Source organism: Lolium rigidum, chromosome 2, assembly GCF_022539505.1.
Source record: "Lolium rigidum isolate FL_2022 chromosome 2, APGP_CSIRO_Lrig_0.1, whole genome shotgun sequence".
Taxonomy (NCBI): domain Eukaryota; kingdom Viridiplantae; phylum Streptophyta; class Magnoliopsida; order Poales; family Poaceae; genus Lolium; species Lolium rigidum.
In genome coordinates, this window is record NC_061509.1 from 75,181,421 (window position 1) to 75,195,018 (window position 13,598).

Here is a 13,598-nt window from a genome sequence, read left to right on the forward strand (position 1 = left end):
AAGGTAACGCGTGGATGAAGAATTTATATGCAAGCCGTGAAAACTGGGCTGCTGTTTATTGTCATGATTCATTTTACGCTGACATGATGTCGACTCAAAGTAACAAAGGCAGAAATAGCACGTTTGAGAAATTTCGAAGGAAACTTTGTCTTCCAGAATTCTTAGAAGAGTATGAGAAGTGCATAACTAGTCTTCGCCACAATGAACTTGAAGAGGATTATAAGTCACGCCGTACCAACCCAGTTCCTTATTTTCTTGATTTACCTATGTTGAAAACAGCTGCTGTATCGTATACAAGAAATTTGTATTCTGATTTTGAAGAAGAATTCAAAAAGTCGTTAACTCAGAATTGTACACTGCTGTCGCAAGATGGGACAATTAGCACTTACAAGTTTATGCCTGCGAATTGCGAAGGAGAAGCATACGCTGTTTTCAATTCTGACGATGTGACTATATCATGTTCTTGCAAAATGTATGAGCGCACAGGTATGCTGTCTTGTTGGACATGTTATTGCTTAAATTTGAATTTGCTGTCTTATTGCTATAACTCGTGGTTGTTACATCCTTGTAGGTATCCTATGCAAGCATGCGCTAAGAGTCTTTAACCTTAGCAATGTTTTTGAATTGCCATCTCACTATATATTTAAAAGATGGACAAAACAGGCGAAAGCTGGATTGTTCTGCTGCAGAGCCAGTGACCAAAGTGGCGCAGAAAGTGTAATGTCAAGGTGTGCACGTATTTCTCAGAAGGTACATTCAGCTGCACTGAGAAGTTCAATGTCTGACGATGCACTTCAGCTTTTGGAGAATGGTGTAGATAGGCTGCTTTGGGAAGTAGAAAATTCATCGAGTTCGACGAACTTAGATGGGAATGATATTCGCCAATCTCTTGAGTGATGATTTTTGCAATGGTGCAAGGACAGCAGAAAATTATTAGATCGTTCAGGGATCTACACATTTTCTCAGAGGTATGGAAGTGTAATGTCAAGGTGTGCACGTATTTCTCAGAAGGTACATTCAGCTGCACCGAGAAGTTCAATGTCTGACGATGCACTTCAGCTTTTGGAGAGTGCTGTAGATAGGCTGCTTTGGGAAGTAGAAAATTCACTTCTCAGAGGTATGAAAGTGTTCTGGAGGAGAAACGGGCAAAAGAAATGCACTGATGGAAAATAAGGTATGTACAATCATATTTTCTTTCTGTTTCTGACAATGTACATCCAATAATGTTTCAGATTTGTAACCGTGGGGTATCTCTTAATGATAAACTCCATAACTACAACCCATGACTAGTTGGAATTACTTTAGTCCAAAGCTCCTCATTTACGTTCTTCTCCTTGATTCAGGAAAACTGAAACAAATGTAATTGTTCCAACCCGTTCCATATGGTGCATCTTCTGGAGTTCTTAGTATAGCATTTGTGCTCACCCACAGCAGCTTCTACGGATCTCTTTACTTGGTGATGATGGCTGATGACCAACATTGTACCAACATTTCTGTTGCAGTGTTCGTTCTTTTAGTTGTGAGCAATGCAGTGTCTGATAATACTGTATTTTAATGTCTAGATTGTCATGCCAGTGAAAACAGGGTCCAGATCCCGTTCCTCCAACTTTGTTGCTTCGTAGTTCTTACTGGTGGGTCTATCTGAATCTGTAAAATGTTTTCTGGCTACTCTTGTGTAGTTTGACAGTTTCAGCAAACGATGGGTCTGGAACTTGTTACTTCGTTCAGGATATGAGGGTACGTACCTTCGTCATGTACTACTGTTGGATCTGAAGGTGCTTGTTACTTTGTTCAGATAGAGTAAATATCCCGTGTCCACGTTTGGTGTCTTAGATCAACGTTGGAATTCTTTGTATCGACCCCACAGGGCACTACCTTTGCAGCATGAAATTATGTCTCAGTGCCACATCAAACATGTATGTACAGAAAATTACCAGAATCCGATGCTTTTATACTGTAACAGTAATCTGATGATGACTAACTTCCTACAACTTAATTTTCATACTAACTTCCTATATTTTCCTTTTTGTGTATGTTAACTTAGCCACTCCATTGTCTTGCCTTGGCAGGCTCAAATGGATAGTTGAATTCGACAACATTGTGCCTATCAGAATCAGAGTAGCTGACAAGAGTTTGATTCAGTTAATAGATCTTTGTAGCTTATCTGTTATGACGTTTCAGTTTTCATTAGACACCAAAGCTCCCTTTTCATCGATTCGGTTCGGGGATAATTCATGGATGACATACAGGTTGTTTGGTTCCTAGCCACATTTTGCCAAGCCAAAAGTTTGGCAATTTGGCATGTGTTTGGTTCTTGCCACACTTTGAAGCTGACACACTTTACTATTTATATGGCCCACTTGTCATAGAGTGTATTTTTTGCCAACTTTTATCACACTTTGTGGCTTTCAAAATCCAAGCCACACTTGCCAAAGTTAGACTTGGCAAAGTGTAGCTGGGAACCAAATAGGCACATAATGTACCAGAGAAACAAAGAAGAACAAGTTTTTCTTTTAATTCCCTTATGTAATTTTTTTTAGACACCCTTATGTAAATTTTTTAGGACTGTATTAAATTCACAAGTCACAACACATGGATAAGTTAGAACATGCAAGTTCATTTACATTAATAATTACATTTGATAGTATTCAAAAACAATGACTTTATCAGAAAATAAGAAAAGAACACAAAGTTACTCACATAGACAGCTACTGCTACGTGCTGGGCTGGGCTGGGCCTAGGCCAACACAACATGTACCAGCCCAGCCCACTGCACACACGCGCCCACAACGCATTCCCCTCGGCCGTCTCGCCGGCGCCGCTCCCGACGGCCGTTAGCTCTCCGGCTCCGCCAGCCCCGCCGCCGAACAAGACTAGGCTCCGAGGAGACGGGGCGACGGAACAGACTCAAGCCTGAACAAACTCTAGCAGAAACTACGACCTAGGGACGCTCCCCGCGACCGGGCTCGCGGCGCCGCCTTGCGATGTTCGCCGCTTCGGCGCGGCGGGTGGCCGCCGCCGCCACCGCTTCCTCCTCCTCCTCTTCCGGCCGAGCCTCCCAGATTGCGTCCGCGCTGAATCACCAGGTGAGTGTGAGACGCGTGGATCTCCCCATCTATCTGATTTCACGCTCTAGCGCTGCTAGGTGGTGAGTAAATTTCTCCGTGCCTGCAGAGGTGGATTCACGACCGGAACAAGAAGGCGATGGAGCTGGTGGTAAAGGGTTGGAGCGCCCTCCAGGAGGTCGATCGCGTCATCGACTTCGCCGACCGCAATGACAAGCGCCTAATCCCACTTCTTAGGGTACAACCCTGGATTCGCCTTCCTCATCTGTCCCCATTTGACCCATTGTTGCGGGTTTTAACATTTTGTTGTGCAAATCTTTCTCGGTATGGAAGGGCGCAAAGGAGAACTTTGAGCTGGCCCTAGAGATCGACAATATGAATACTCACGCCAGGTGTTGGCTGGCCAAAATGCACTTCAAGTACCATGTTCCCGGAGCTTGCAAGGCAGTGTGAGTTACTTTTACTTCTAGCGATGCTTGTGTAATGCAACTTCCTTTACTATGGCGTTCAAGTTGCCCATATGGCATGTTCCTTGTGGTTGTTTCAATGTTGTTCCAGGAACCTGCAGACACAATGCAAGCAAACTAGTTTGGTCGCTGCATATATGTAGTTATGTTGTTGTTTTGTCTCAATCTGAATCTTCTATAAGTGACCTGGCTAGTATGTCATTGTTGTGATTCTGGTAGCTTGTTGTGTACCAGAACTGGTTTCTGGGTGATATATTAGGGCATCTCCAGTGGCGCGACGCAAACGGACGCTCAACGACCGTTTTCCGTGACCGGAAATGCGTCTGGGGCCTGTTCCAGCGGGGCGACGCAAAGTGACCGGGCCGTCCACGGAGACGCAAACCTGGCCCAAATATGCGCCAGGTTTGCGTCTCGGCGGACGTCCGGAAATGTCCGCTCGTGTCTGGCGGACGTTTCGGCTGGCCCGCCTGGCAGCGACCCTGCGTCGATGCGTCTTCTCAAACGCGCCAGCGACTGCGCCGCTGCGTCGCTGCGTCTTTTCGGCACTCTGCGCCACGTTAATGGCGACGATGCCTCGGCTGCCGAGCGGCCGCCCACCTCCGCCAACCACGTTAATGGCGACGCCACGCGTCCCGCGGCCACCGCATGCCGCCGGCCTATATAAGGCTGGTCATAGTGCATAGTATCATATACTAGTATCATGCATATGATACTTGTCTATGATACTATCTCTATAGTGGGTGGTATTATAGTGTAGTATCATAAACTTGTAAATTTATTATTTTGTAGAATCTCAATGTAAATCTATGTACAAGATCTATTTGGTATTTACTTTTCTCGTAACGTGCGTTATGATACAGTATCTACCTATGGTACTCTAATCTTATCTCTCCTCATTAATTAGATGCCACATCATCATTTTTGTGGGCCTAGGATGTATGATACTACCTATGATACTAGCACTATGGCCAGCCTAAAGGGGCCGCGCGTTCTTCTTCCTCATCCACTCCTCCAAAGAAACCCTAGCCGCCACAAAGCTCGAGCGTAGCGCCGCTTAGGTGTTCCTGCGACGCAGCCAAGCCCGCGAGGAAGTCCATGGCCGGTCCCGGTGGCCGGCGAGGCGGCCGAGGCCGCGGCCCCGGGCGCCACCGTGGCCGGGGCAGGGGCCGCCGTGGTGGAGCAGCTACGGCCCCACGCTCGCCGTCGCCTGCGCCCTCCTCGTCCTCGTAGGAGGAGCGCTGCTTCGAGTTCCTCCTCCGCATCGACGACGACCCACTCGCCATCAAGCGGCTACCGGACAAGTTCGTCGACGGCGTCGAGCCGGCGCACTTGCAGCTACGGGAGGCCAGCTGCAACTTCTGCCGCTGGACCGTGGAGGTCCTGTTCGACGGGCAGGGCAAGATGTACCTGCACACGGGGTGGGACAAGTTCGCCCGTGACCTCGACCTCGAGCCCGGCTGCCAGCTCACCTTCCTCTACGAGGGGACGGAGAGATGATCGTCAAGGTGTTCGACGACACAGCCTGCCGCAGGCACTACCACACCGACGACTCCGGCTCCGACACCGATAGTTAGAACGTTGAGTGTTCTTTCTTTGCAGCGAATCTGGCTACGGGCCAGACGAAGCCAATAGTCGAGGTTTCTGGATGTTCGCTTCATCGGTAGAACCAACAAGGGCACCATCTCCTCTCGCTGGATTTTCCAGTTTGGGTGACTGGGTGCCCTTGAATGTTCTTTCTTGGCAGCGAACATACGGAAATCAACACAACTGGCTTCTTTTTTTTTAAATTTTATATTTGTGTCAACCATGGTTCAAACTATGTGTTAGTTTGTGTAAACCATGTTCCAAACTATGTGTTAGTTTGTGTAAAATCATGTTTCAAAATGTTATATTTGAAACTATGTTTAAATGGAGAAGAGGGAAAAAGGAAAAAAAAATGCGTCGCCCCGCTGGAGCAGACCCCAGACGCAAACGGACGCGCGGACAAAAACGGTCATTTTTGCGTCCGCAGCGCGACGCAAACGGACGCTCGCGGACATTAAAATGCGTCGCGCCGCTGGAGATGCCCTTAGAACGGACACTACAACACTATACAAGGGACAGGGGTTCTTAGTACTCCCTCCGCCCCACAAAAGATGTCTCAGTTTTTTTTTTTTGAATCGAACTACGGCGGGCTTAGGCCAGCCTGAACACCTTTCATAAACCTCAAAATTTACAGTGGTCCATTACAAGTTTTAGAGGGCAAGAGAAGAGTTAGGATTAGAGAAGCTCAGGGGGGATCGTATCTAATACACCACGAATTTAGAATGCATCTAGAGTTCTCTTTTGGGCAGCGGTAGGCCCACAACCGAACATCCTGAACGCAGTTCTTCACAACGAGGGGGAGGGTTTCATCAACATTGTTGAAGACGAGGGCGTTCCTTCGTTTCCAAATGTTCCAGAGAATAGCAGTGTTGACAGTAGCTTCTTCGAAGCTTCGGAAGAGGAGCTGCAGCACGTCAGTCAGCGAGGCATTGCTGAGATGAGTAGCATCGGGGTGGAAGAAGCTCCATACATCTTGCGCTCTGGGGCACCGAATCAGCAAGTGATCAGTGTCTTCGTCAGCAGGGCAGGAAGGGCAAGCAGCAGAGGAGGCCACTGTGTGGCGGAAGCGGCGCGCGTTGGTGGGGAGGCGTTGTCGTCGGGCGAGCCAGCAGAAGACCTTGCATTTCAGCGGCGCAGCAGTTCTCCAGACCATGGTCGCCTGATCATCCACCTGCAGATGCCTGAAAGAATTGGTGTAGAAATCTTTGTTTGTTAGTCCTTTGTTAGTGAGGCGTCCCACACGAGTGTCCAGGGTGTCCGGGCGAAGCACAACAGAGCCAAGCTCGCAAGTGAGGGCAAGGAGGTCGCCCGTTGCGGCATGAGAGAGACGAGGGCCAAGGTTGGAGTTTAGGCCAGTGTGGAGAACATGGAAGACAGAAGCATTAGGGCGAATAGAATGAGAGAAGAGGGCGGGGTAACGTTCATGAAAGGGGGCCGGACCAAGCCAGAGGTCAAGCCAGAAAGAGGTGGAATTCCCATCTCCGACGGACACTTTGGAGATGAAGCGAAAGGTAGATAACCCAGCAAGAATATCCTTCCAAATGGGGGTGTCAAGGGAGTGGCGGTCGCCCATGTCGTGATTATCAGTCCATCCATAGAAACGACGGAACCAAGCAACCCAGGGAGCATCAGGCAGAGTGCAGCTTAGAGAGAAATTTACCAAGGAGAGCAGAGTTTTGGGCCAGTAAGGAGATGACCCCCAGCCCCCCTTGCTTTTTGGGAGCACAGACATCAGTCCAGGCTACTTTACATTGACCGTCGTTGCACGTCTCTTCACCCGTCCAGAGAAAGGCACGTCTACGCTTATCAATGGCCTCGATAACCCCAGCAGGGAGGAGCCCTGCATTCATGGCGTGGGCAAGCATGGAGGTTAGGACAGAGTTGACCAACAGAAGACGCCCCCCAATGGGAAGAGATCTGCCCCTCCAGCCGGAAAGGCGCATGTCACTTTTCAAGATAATGGGGGCGAAATTTGTCAACCGAAGCTTGTGAGTTGATAGTGGAAGGCCGAGGTAAGTTTGGGGGAAGGAGGAGACGGCGCACCCGAAATTTTCGGCAATTTGAGCGGCTTCAGCGGAGCTCATCCTGATTGGGACGAAAGTGCTCTTGTGGAAGTTGATGGCCAGACCAGTGGCCGCAGTGAACTCGTCCAAAATCCTTTTTAGATTGGTCACATGCTGCGGGACAGCCCTGATGATAATAAGGGTGTCGTCAGCATATTGAAGGATTGGGCAGGGGAGGTCATCCACTAGAGGGTGAAGGAGGAGCCCATCTCGGGAAGCTTGGAGGAGTCTCAGTTTTTTCTAAATCTGGATGTATCTATACACTAAATCGCATCTAGATACATCCAAATTTAGGCAAACTTGGGACATCTTTTGTGGGACAGAGGGAGTTTTTTTTATCAAGTTGTAGATAATATTGTGTTTGCCTTTTCAGTTTTTGTTTTATCTGACAAAGCTAAGTTGCAGGATAATTTTGTTTAAATTACATATAATTTGGGTAGTGGTATGCCTTGCGAAGTGTTCTAGTAATATTTATGTATTGTCGTGTCAATAAATCTCTTATAAAAAATTTATACATTGCTGACGTCCAAGTCATGCGGCTCTTATTGGTCTTGCTACTCTGGTAGCTACTACCCTACTATGCTGAGCAGCTCATGTGAAAGACTAGTTTCCCCAAAAAAACGTCACTTTGTTTGTGAATCTTGATTAATGTTCATAAGGTGTATGTAGCATTTGGGAAACATGGGTAATGTTCTAACAGGAATTGGTAATAGAAAATGATAAGTTCAATTTATCTGGTACTATTCTGAGTACTCAATAGTCGGAACAACTTCAAAATCCTATGTGCAGTTGAACGTTATTCTCTTGCTCAAAATGTTTAATAATCCACTGATATGCATCGATCTTGGCAGTTTGAGCTAATTGGTACAAATAATATACCTGAACTGTGGGTTATGCATCCAATTAGCTGCAGCAATCATTGGTGCCTTAATATATCTGACAGAAAATTAACGTGATCAGTAGCTTCATTGGAAAAGAAAATTGGTAGCCATGTTTACGTGCCTTGACCTTCGGTAAATCTTAAAATACTGAGTGAGCAATACCATCTTTTTGTTTGGATGTGTTCTAGTTGGAACATTCATTTTGCTGCCGCCCAATAATTCACCCTTGTCACTTTCCATGTGTACAGTGGTGCTGCTTTGCTAGTTGAAGCTGCAAACATGGGTGACCCAGAGGCACAGTATGAACTTGGATGTCGGCTAAGAATTGAGGTTTTCACGCTTCATGTGCCTTTTGCCCCTTTCCTTCTACTTCAGTCATTCAATCTTAGTTGTTTGCTAGGCAATTGATAGCTTTATTTTTATACAATTTGTGTGCAATATGTCTTCACCTCAGTTGATGGTTTACCTTTGTTGCTTGTAGAACGATCATGTTCAGTCTGATCAACAGGCTTTCCATTATATAGAGAAAGCTGTTGACCAGGTATGCTTGCCACCCGAATGTTGATCACATTTTCAGATTTTCTTCTTGATAAGCCTATTCAACTTTTACATGAATCTTTGAATGCAGTTGCATCCTGGTGCTTTATATCTTCTTGGTGCTGTGTATTTAACTGGGGATTGTGTCAAGAGGGACATAGCTTCAGCCATGTGGTGTTTCCATAGAGCTTCGGAGAAGGTGGTATATGGAAGAGATCAACAAAAAATTATCTTATTTTATTTGCATTCCATGAATCACATTGTTATTTCTGTTTCTCTGACATCTGAGATTTGAACATCTCAGGGACATGCTGGAGCTGCAGTTGCATATGGATCTCTTCTTCTTAAAGGTTTGTCGAAAAGTATAATGTGTCAGGAGATAATTGTGGGTTTCTATATTATTCTTCATGGAATAAAGGCTATCTTAGAGTAAAACAGGTGACAAAATTATGATTTGAGGACTAATTTGGACAGCTCTTGGTCAACTGTGCTTGTTTAATTTTTGCTGGAACTGTTAAACTACTCCAAGCCTATGCGTTTATGCTGACAGTATGGTTGTTTCAGGTGCTGAAGTGCCTGAAGTCATTACCAGGTTCAACTCAGGCAAGAGCCCATCGACCGGGAAGGTGCGAAAAAAGGACATGCAGCAGGACCCACTAAAGCTCGCAAAGGAGCAGTTCCAGATAGCAGCTGAGGGTGGATGTGACCTTGGTCTACGGTGGTTGAAGAGGCTCGAGGATTATGACAAACACCCAGAAGAGCTAAAACAAATCCAACAATGACCTCGCGCTGCATCGGGCGATTGATGTATGTTGCAATGCTGTTGCTGCACATAGATAGTGCTTCATGTTTTGTCTGCCTTCTGAATGTGGAGAAATGTTATTCCAGGAACGTTCATGTCAATGGAACGTGTGCTCGTGAAGGAAAATTGATTTCTAGATTATTAGGTTGAACTACAGGATCAAATAGGTCCATTTTTTGTTACTAAGGATTTTGCCATAACATGGCAATTATACTGATGGCCTCTGTAATAAAAAAAAATCACCATTCATGTAAGCTTTTCTTGGTCATAAGTGATTTTTTTTGTTTTAAATGTAATTATTACATCCCTAATATGTAAGATGACATTACTTTTCCCTTTGTTCAACCATACTTGGATATCCTCTGGGAAAAAATGAGTTCGTTTTGCAAGAATATAGCAGGTGGCCGTCATCAGATGCATTTTTATGTGACCCTTTGATTTTTCCCAAAAGGGAGTTGCTATTGATGATCTGAAGATCTAGCTTCATACATGGTTTTCCCATGCTGTGGTTTCTACTTGTAGCTGTGATGCAAATTCAGTTGCACATGAATTAGTTTTTTTGGGGGTTAAATCCTGTAATGCTAATGTGGGCTGTTGCCTTAGTTTGGGATTCTGATGTAACCGGCACATGTTCCAACGTTATGGTGGGCGATTTGCCCGAGTTCTCATAATAAAGTTTGATGTTTCAGGAAAAGTATATAGTAATAAAAGGTTCCAACATTAAAGAATTGTCGTAAAGTTTATTTCAATATTTCTGTATATGAATTTGGTAACATAAACTTTTGCATTTTTCACACATACTTGGTCAAACTTTGTAGAGTCTGACTTTGGCTAAATTCAGTACGTAGGGTAATTATAAACAGAGAGTGTACTTCTCTTTTAATGCACAAATGCATTGAGATTTGTGTAGCCTAGAGTCATGTGGCGTTTCTCGGGAAAATATTTGCAACTGCACAGTGTATAATTTGCTAGGAGTAGGACTATAGGACTATAGGAGTACTGAACTTTCGGTAGGGTCAGACCCGAAAACTCTGTCTTGGCCTCTTGGGAGTTGGGAGTGAGAAATCGGAAGACACCAAACGTCCAAACCCTACCCCGTATAAAACCCCAGGCCGCGATAGGCCTTCTTCCCCCCTCCGTCGCCGCCGAAATCTCTCCTTGCTACACAACTACCTCGAGCTGCCCCCCCAAGTCCCCGTAGTACCCAGTTTCGCTGCTCTCGCGCCATGGAGGAAGTGACGGAGGCGGTGAACAACCTCAGCATAGCGGAAGGGGCCGCACCGGCGGCGGGGGCGGAGGGGCACAAGAAGAACCGCATCCAGGTCTCCAACACCAAGAAGCCCCTCTTCTTCTACGTCAACCTCGCCAAGGTACGAAAATGAAACCCAATCTGTGCTCCTGTGGTACGACAGGGACAGAGAAAGCGTGCGGTTGGTTGGGGATTTCCTGCCGGTTTAAGGTCCATCTTGTCGGGGGGTTAAACCCCAGAGAGGGCTCTCCCTTTTGGGTTTAGGCGATATATCTGCGAGCGATTTGAGTTGATTCCAGTGATTCCGTGAAATCGACGAGGCTAATTTGGTTCTGTTTTGTGTGCAGAGGTACATGCAGCTGCACGAAGAGGTGGAGCTCTCGGCCCTCGGCATGGGTAAGTTTCGTCATTCGCTCAATCTTATCTCTGTATCAGTTTAGGCCTCTGCCCTGATAAATTATCCCCAGGAAGCTATGCTAACAATGAGCATTGAGATTTGGTAGCAAAAGGAGACATGTCATGTCTTATCTTTTGATAAAAGATGTGATGTGTGCTTAGCAACACTGATGACTTGTTATGCTGTTATGGTATCTCTATGCTTGTCAAAATGGTGTGGATGGCACTTCAGTACCTGCCAACTTAGTTTGCTTAGCTCATTTTGTATGTTGTCATGGTTAACCAGCTGCCCTGTGGAAGAAAAAAACTACATTTGTGCCACATAATTCTTCCTTGACTACGGTCGATGCCTCTCTTTATCTCGGAATTGAGCCCTTAGCTATATATCTGCACTTAGTATTTCTTTAGTAAGAAGAATTTGGAAGTTGGACCTCCCAAGTCCCACCTGGGGTTGGGAAGATTTCAGCTGTCTGTTCTGTTCATGTGGCCGGGGAAATTTAGATTATACTGCTCTTGAAAGTTTAGGAAGGTCCATGCACAAGAATAAATTACCAATGAAACAACTGTCTTTTGATACTAAAGAATAAGCTGAGCCTTCGTCCACTGAGCGAACCGTTCGTTGCTTACTGGTCAACAAATCAGTATTGCTTATATAATCATGGGAAAGTTTCACTGATGTTATAATATCTCCAGCCAACAATCCTCTAGCTCTGGACATGGAACACTTAGATCAAATCACAAACTACTGATGACATGCCATCCTAAAATTATTTCTCCCTCGTAGTTTCTGCTGTCAGTTGTGGCTGAAGTCTGCTACTCAGCTACTGCAATCGTGTGTGTGTTGCTGTTTGCCTGTTTAGGCCTTGGGCTACACCTACACTTGCTTTAGACCTTGGCAGTGGATTTAATAATAATTTTGTTTAGACTGTTTGTAAAGTTGAATTAATACATTTACATCAGCATGTCATATACTTTTTATTGATGCATAGTTTTTTGTTTGAAACTCTTGATACATACTTTGGTTTGTTTTTCTTTGTTGGTCAATGTGATTCTACTATGCTATTATTAATCGATGCTCCTAATTTATCCTGCTGAATCTGGTAACTTCGTCGTTTCAGCTATTGCAACTGTGGTGACCGTTGCTGAGATTCTGAAAAATAATGGCCTTGCTGTCGAGAAGAGTGAGTCTTGTTTCTCGTAATTTTCCTTGATTGCATTCTCTTTTCAGTCTCTTAACTTGGTCGAAATTACTTGCAGAAATCATGACATCTACTGTTGATGTCAAAGATGATGCGAGGAACCGCCCTATCCAGAAGGCCAAGGTTTGTGTTCTTCAGATGAAAACCTTAGTTTTCAGAATGTATTCACATGACTGTCTTTTTCTTACTCACATAACCTGCACTGTCCAGATTGAAATATTGATCGGCAAGACAGAGAAATTCGATGAGCTGATGGCAGCTGCGGCAGAAGAGAGGGCGGCAGCTGGTGCTGCCGAGGAAGAGCAAAGCTGAACCACTTGGAAGGTTCCTGTTGTAGCTTAATTTTACTGTTCTTTCCTCTTTTCTGTATTTTAATTTGCTGTGTGGACGAGAGACAAGTGCTTGGGTTGATCAAATTAAGGCGCAGCTTATTTAGTGCACCTTTTCTTGGTTTGCTAGGGTTGTATGTCGACTTGTGATCATGCAATTATGAGTATGATACTCTTGATTTGTCCCATGTTCATTTGGAAGATCTCACTGTTGCTCCATGCGCTCATTCAGAACAATAATGCTAGACTTACGGGAACTTCATTACGTGAAAATCTTACGGAATGAGTTGGTAGCAATCTGGTGAGCGCTCATTCAGAATTGTGTGAGGCTTTATTTAACAAGAAAGCTGGAATTCAGATATAGTTCTTTTCACTCGGCTAATTTATCACATGCAAGATGCAATTAAATGTATCAAAGAGTTGAACCAAAGCTGCAAATACAAGACCTCGTCTGAATAGTACAGCAAGATGCAGAGCATGCATTGCGGCAATACTGAAACAAAAAATAGTCCCTGAGTTCAACAAAATAAATCAAAATCCTAATGCGCAATTGAAATTTTGCTCATCCCGTTGCAGCTTGGGTGGGATACGATTGCAGCATGCTCCACGCCACTGCAACTGATTTTTTGCTGATCCCGTTCATGGTCGACCACCGTTGGGCGCCGCCTGTCTTTCTGCCTGTTCACATTCTCTTTTCAGTAACTTGGTCGAAATTACTTGCAGAAATCATGAGATCTACTGTTGATGTCAAAGATGATGCGAGGAACCGCCCTATCCAGAAGGCCAAGGTGTGTGTTCTTCAGATGAAAACCTTAGTTTTTAGAATGTATTCACATGACTGTCTTTTCCTTACTCACATAACCTGCACTGGCCAGTTGAAATATTGATTGGCAAGACGGAGAAATTTGATGAGTTGATGGCAGCTGCCGCAGAAGAGAGGGAGGCAGCTGGTGCCGTCGAGGAAGAGCAAAGCTGAACCACTTTGAGGGTTCCTGTTGTAGCTTAATTTTACTGTTCTTCTCCTCT

At 45.2% G+C, this 13,598-nt stretch overlaps 2 protein-coding genes across 2 annotated transcripts; both read left to right on the top strand.

Annotated features, from left to right (window-relative positions):
• Nucleotides 1–2,808: 2,808 nt before the first annotated feature.
• LOC124686735 lies at nucleotides 2,809–9,690 on the top strand. Its single transcript, XM_047220637.1, has 8 exons — nucleotides 2,809–3,086; nucleotides 3,175–3,303; nucleotides 3,399–3,514; nucleotides 8,309–8,390; nucleotides 8,542–8,601; nucleotides 8,689–8,796; nucleotides 8,902–8,947; nucleotides 9,162–9,690. The coding sequence occupies exons 1-8, from the start codon at nucleotides 2,985–2,987 to the stop codon at nucleotides 9,377–9,379; spliced, it is 861 nt and encodes a 286-aa protein (XP_047076593.1). The 5' UTR covers nucleotides 2,809–2,984; the 3' UTR covers nucleotides 9,380–9,690.
• A 771-nt stretch (nucleotides 9,691–10,461) lies between these two features.
• On the top strand, nucleotides 10,462–12,768 carry LOC124686736 (uncharacterized protein At2g34160-like). Its single transcript, XM_047220638.1, has 5 exons — nucleotides 10,462–10,769; nucleotides 10,996–11,044; nucleotides 12,163–12,225; nucleotides 12,302–12,366; nucleotides 12,454–12,768. The coding sequence occupies exons 1-5, from the start codon at nucleotides 10,626–10,628 to the stop codon at nucleotides 12,553–12,555; spliced, it is 423 nt and encodes a 140-aa protein (XP_047076594.1). The 5' UTR covers nucleotides 10,462–10,625; the 3' UTR covers nucleotides 12,556–12,768.
• Nucleotides 12,769–13,598: the final 830 nt, after the last annotated feature.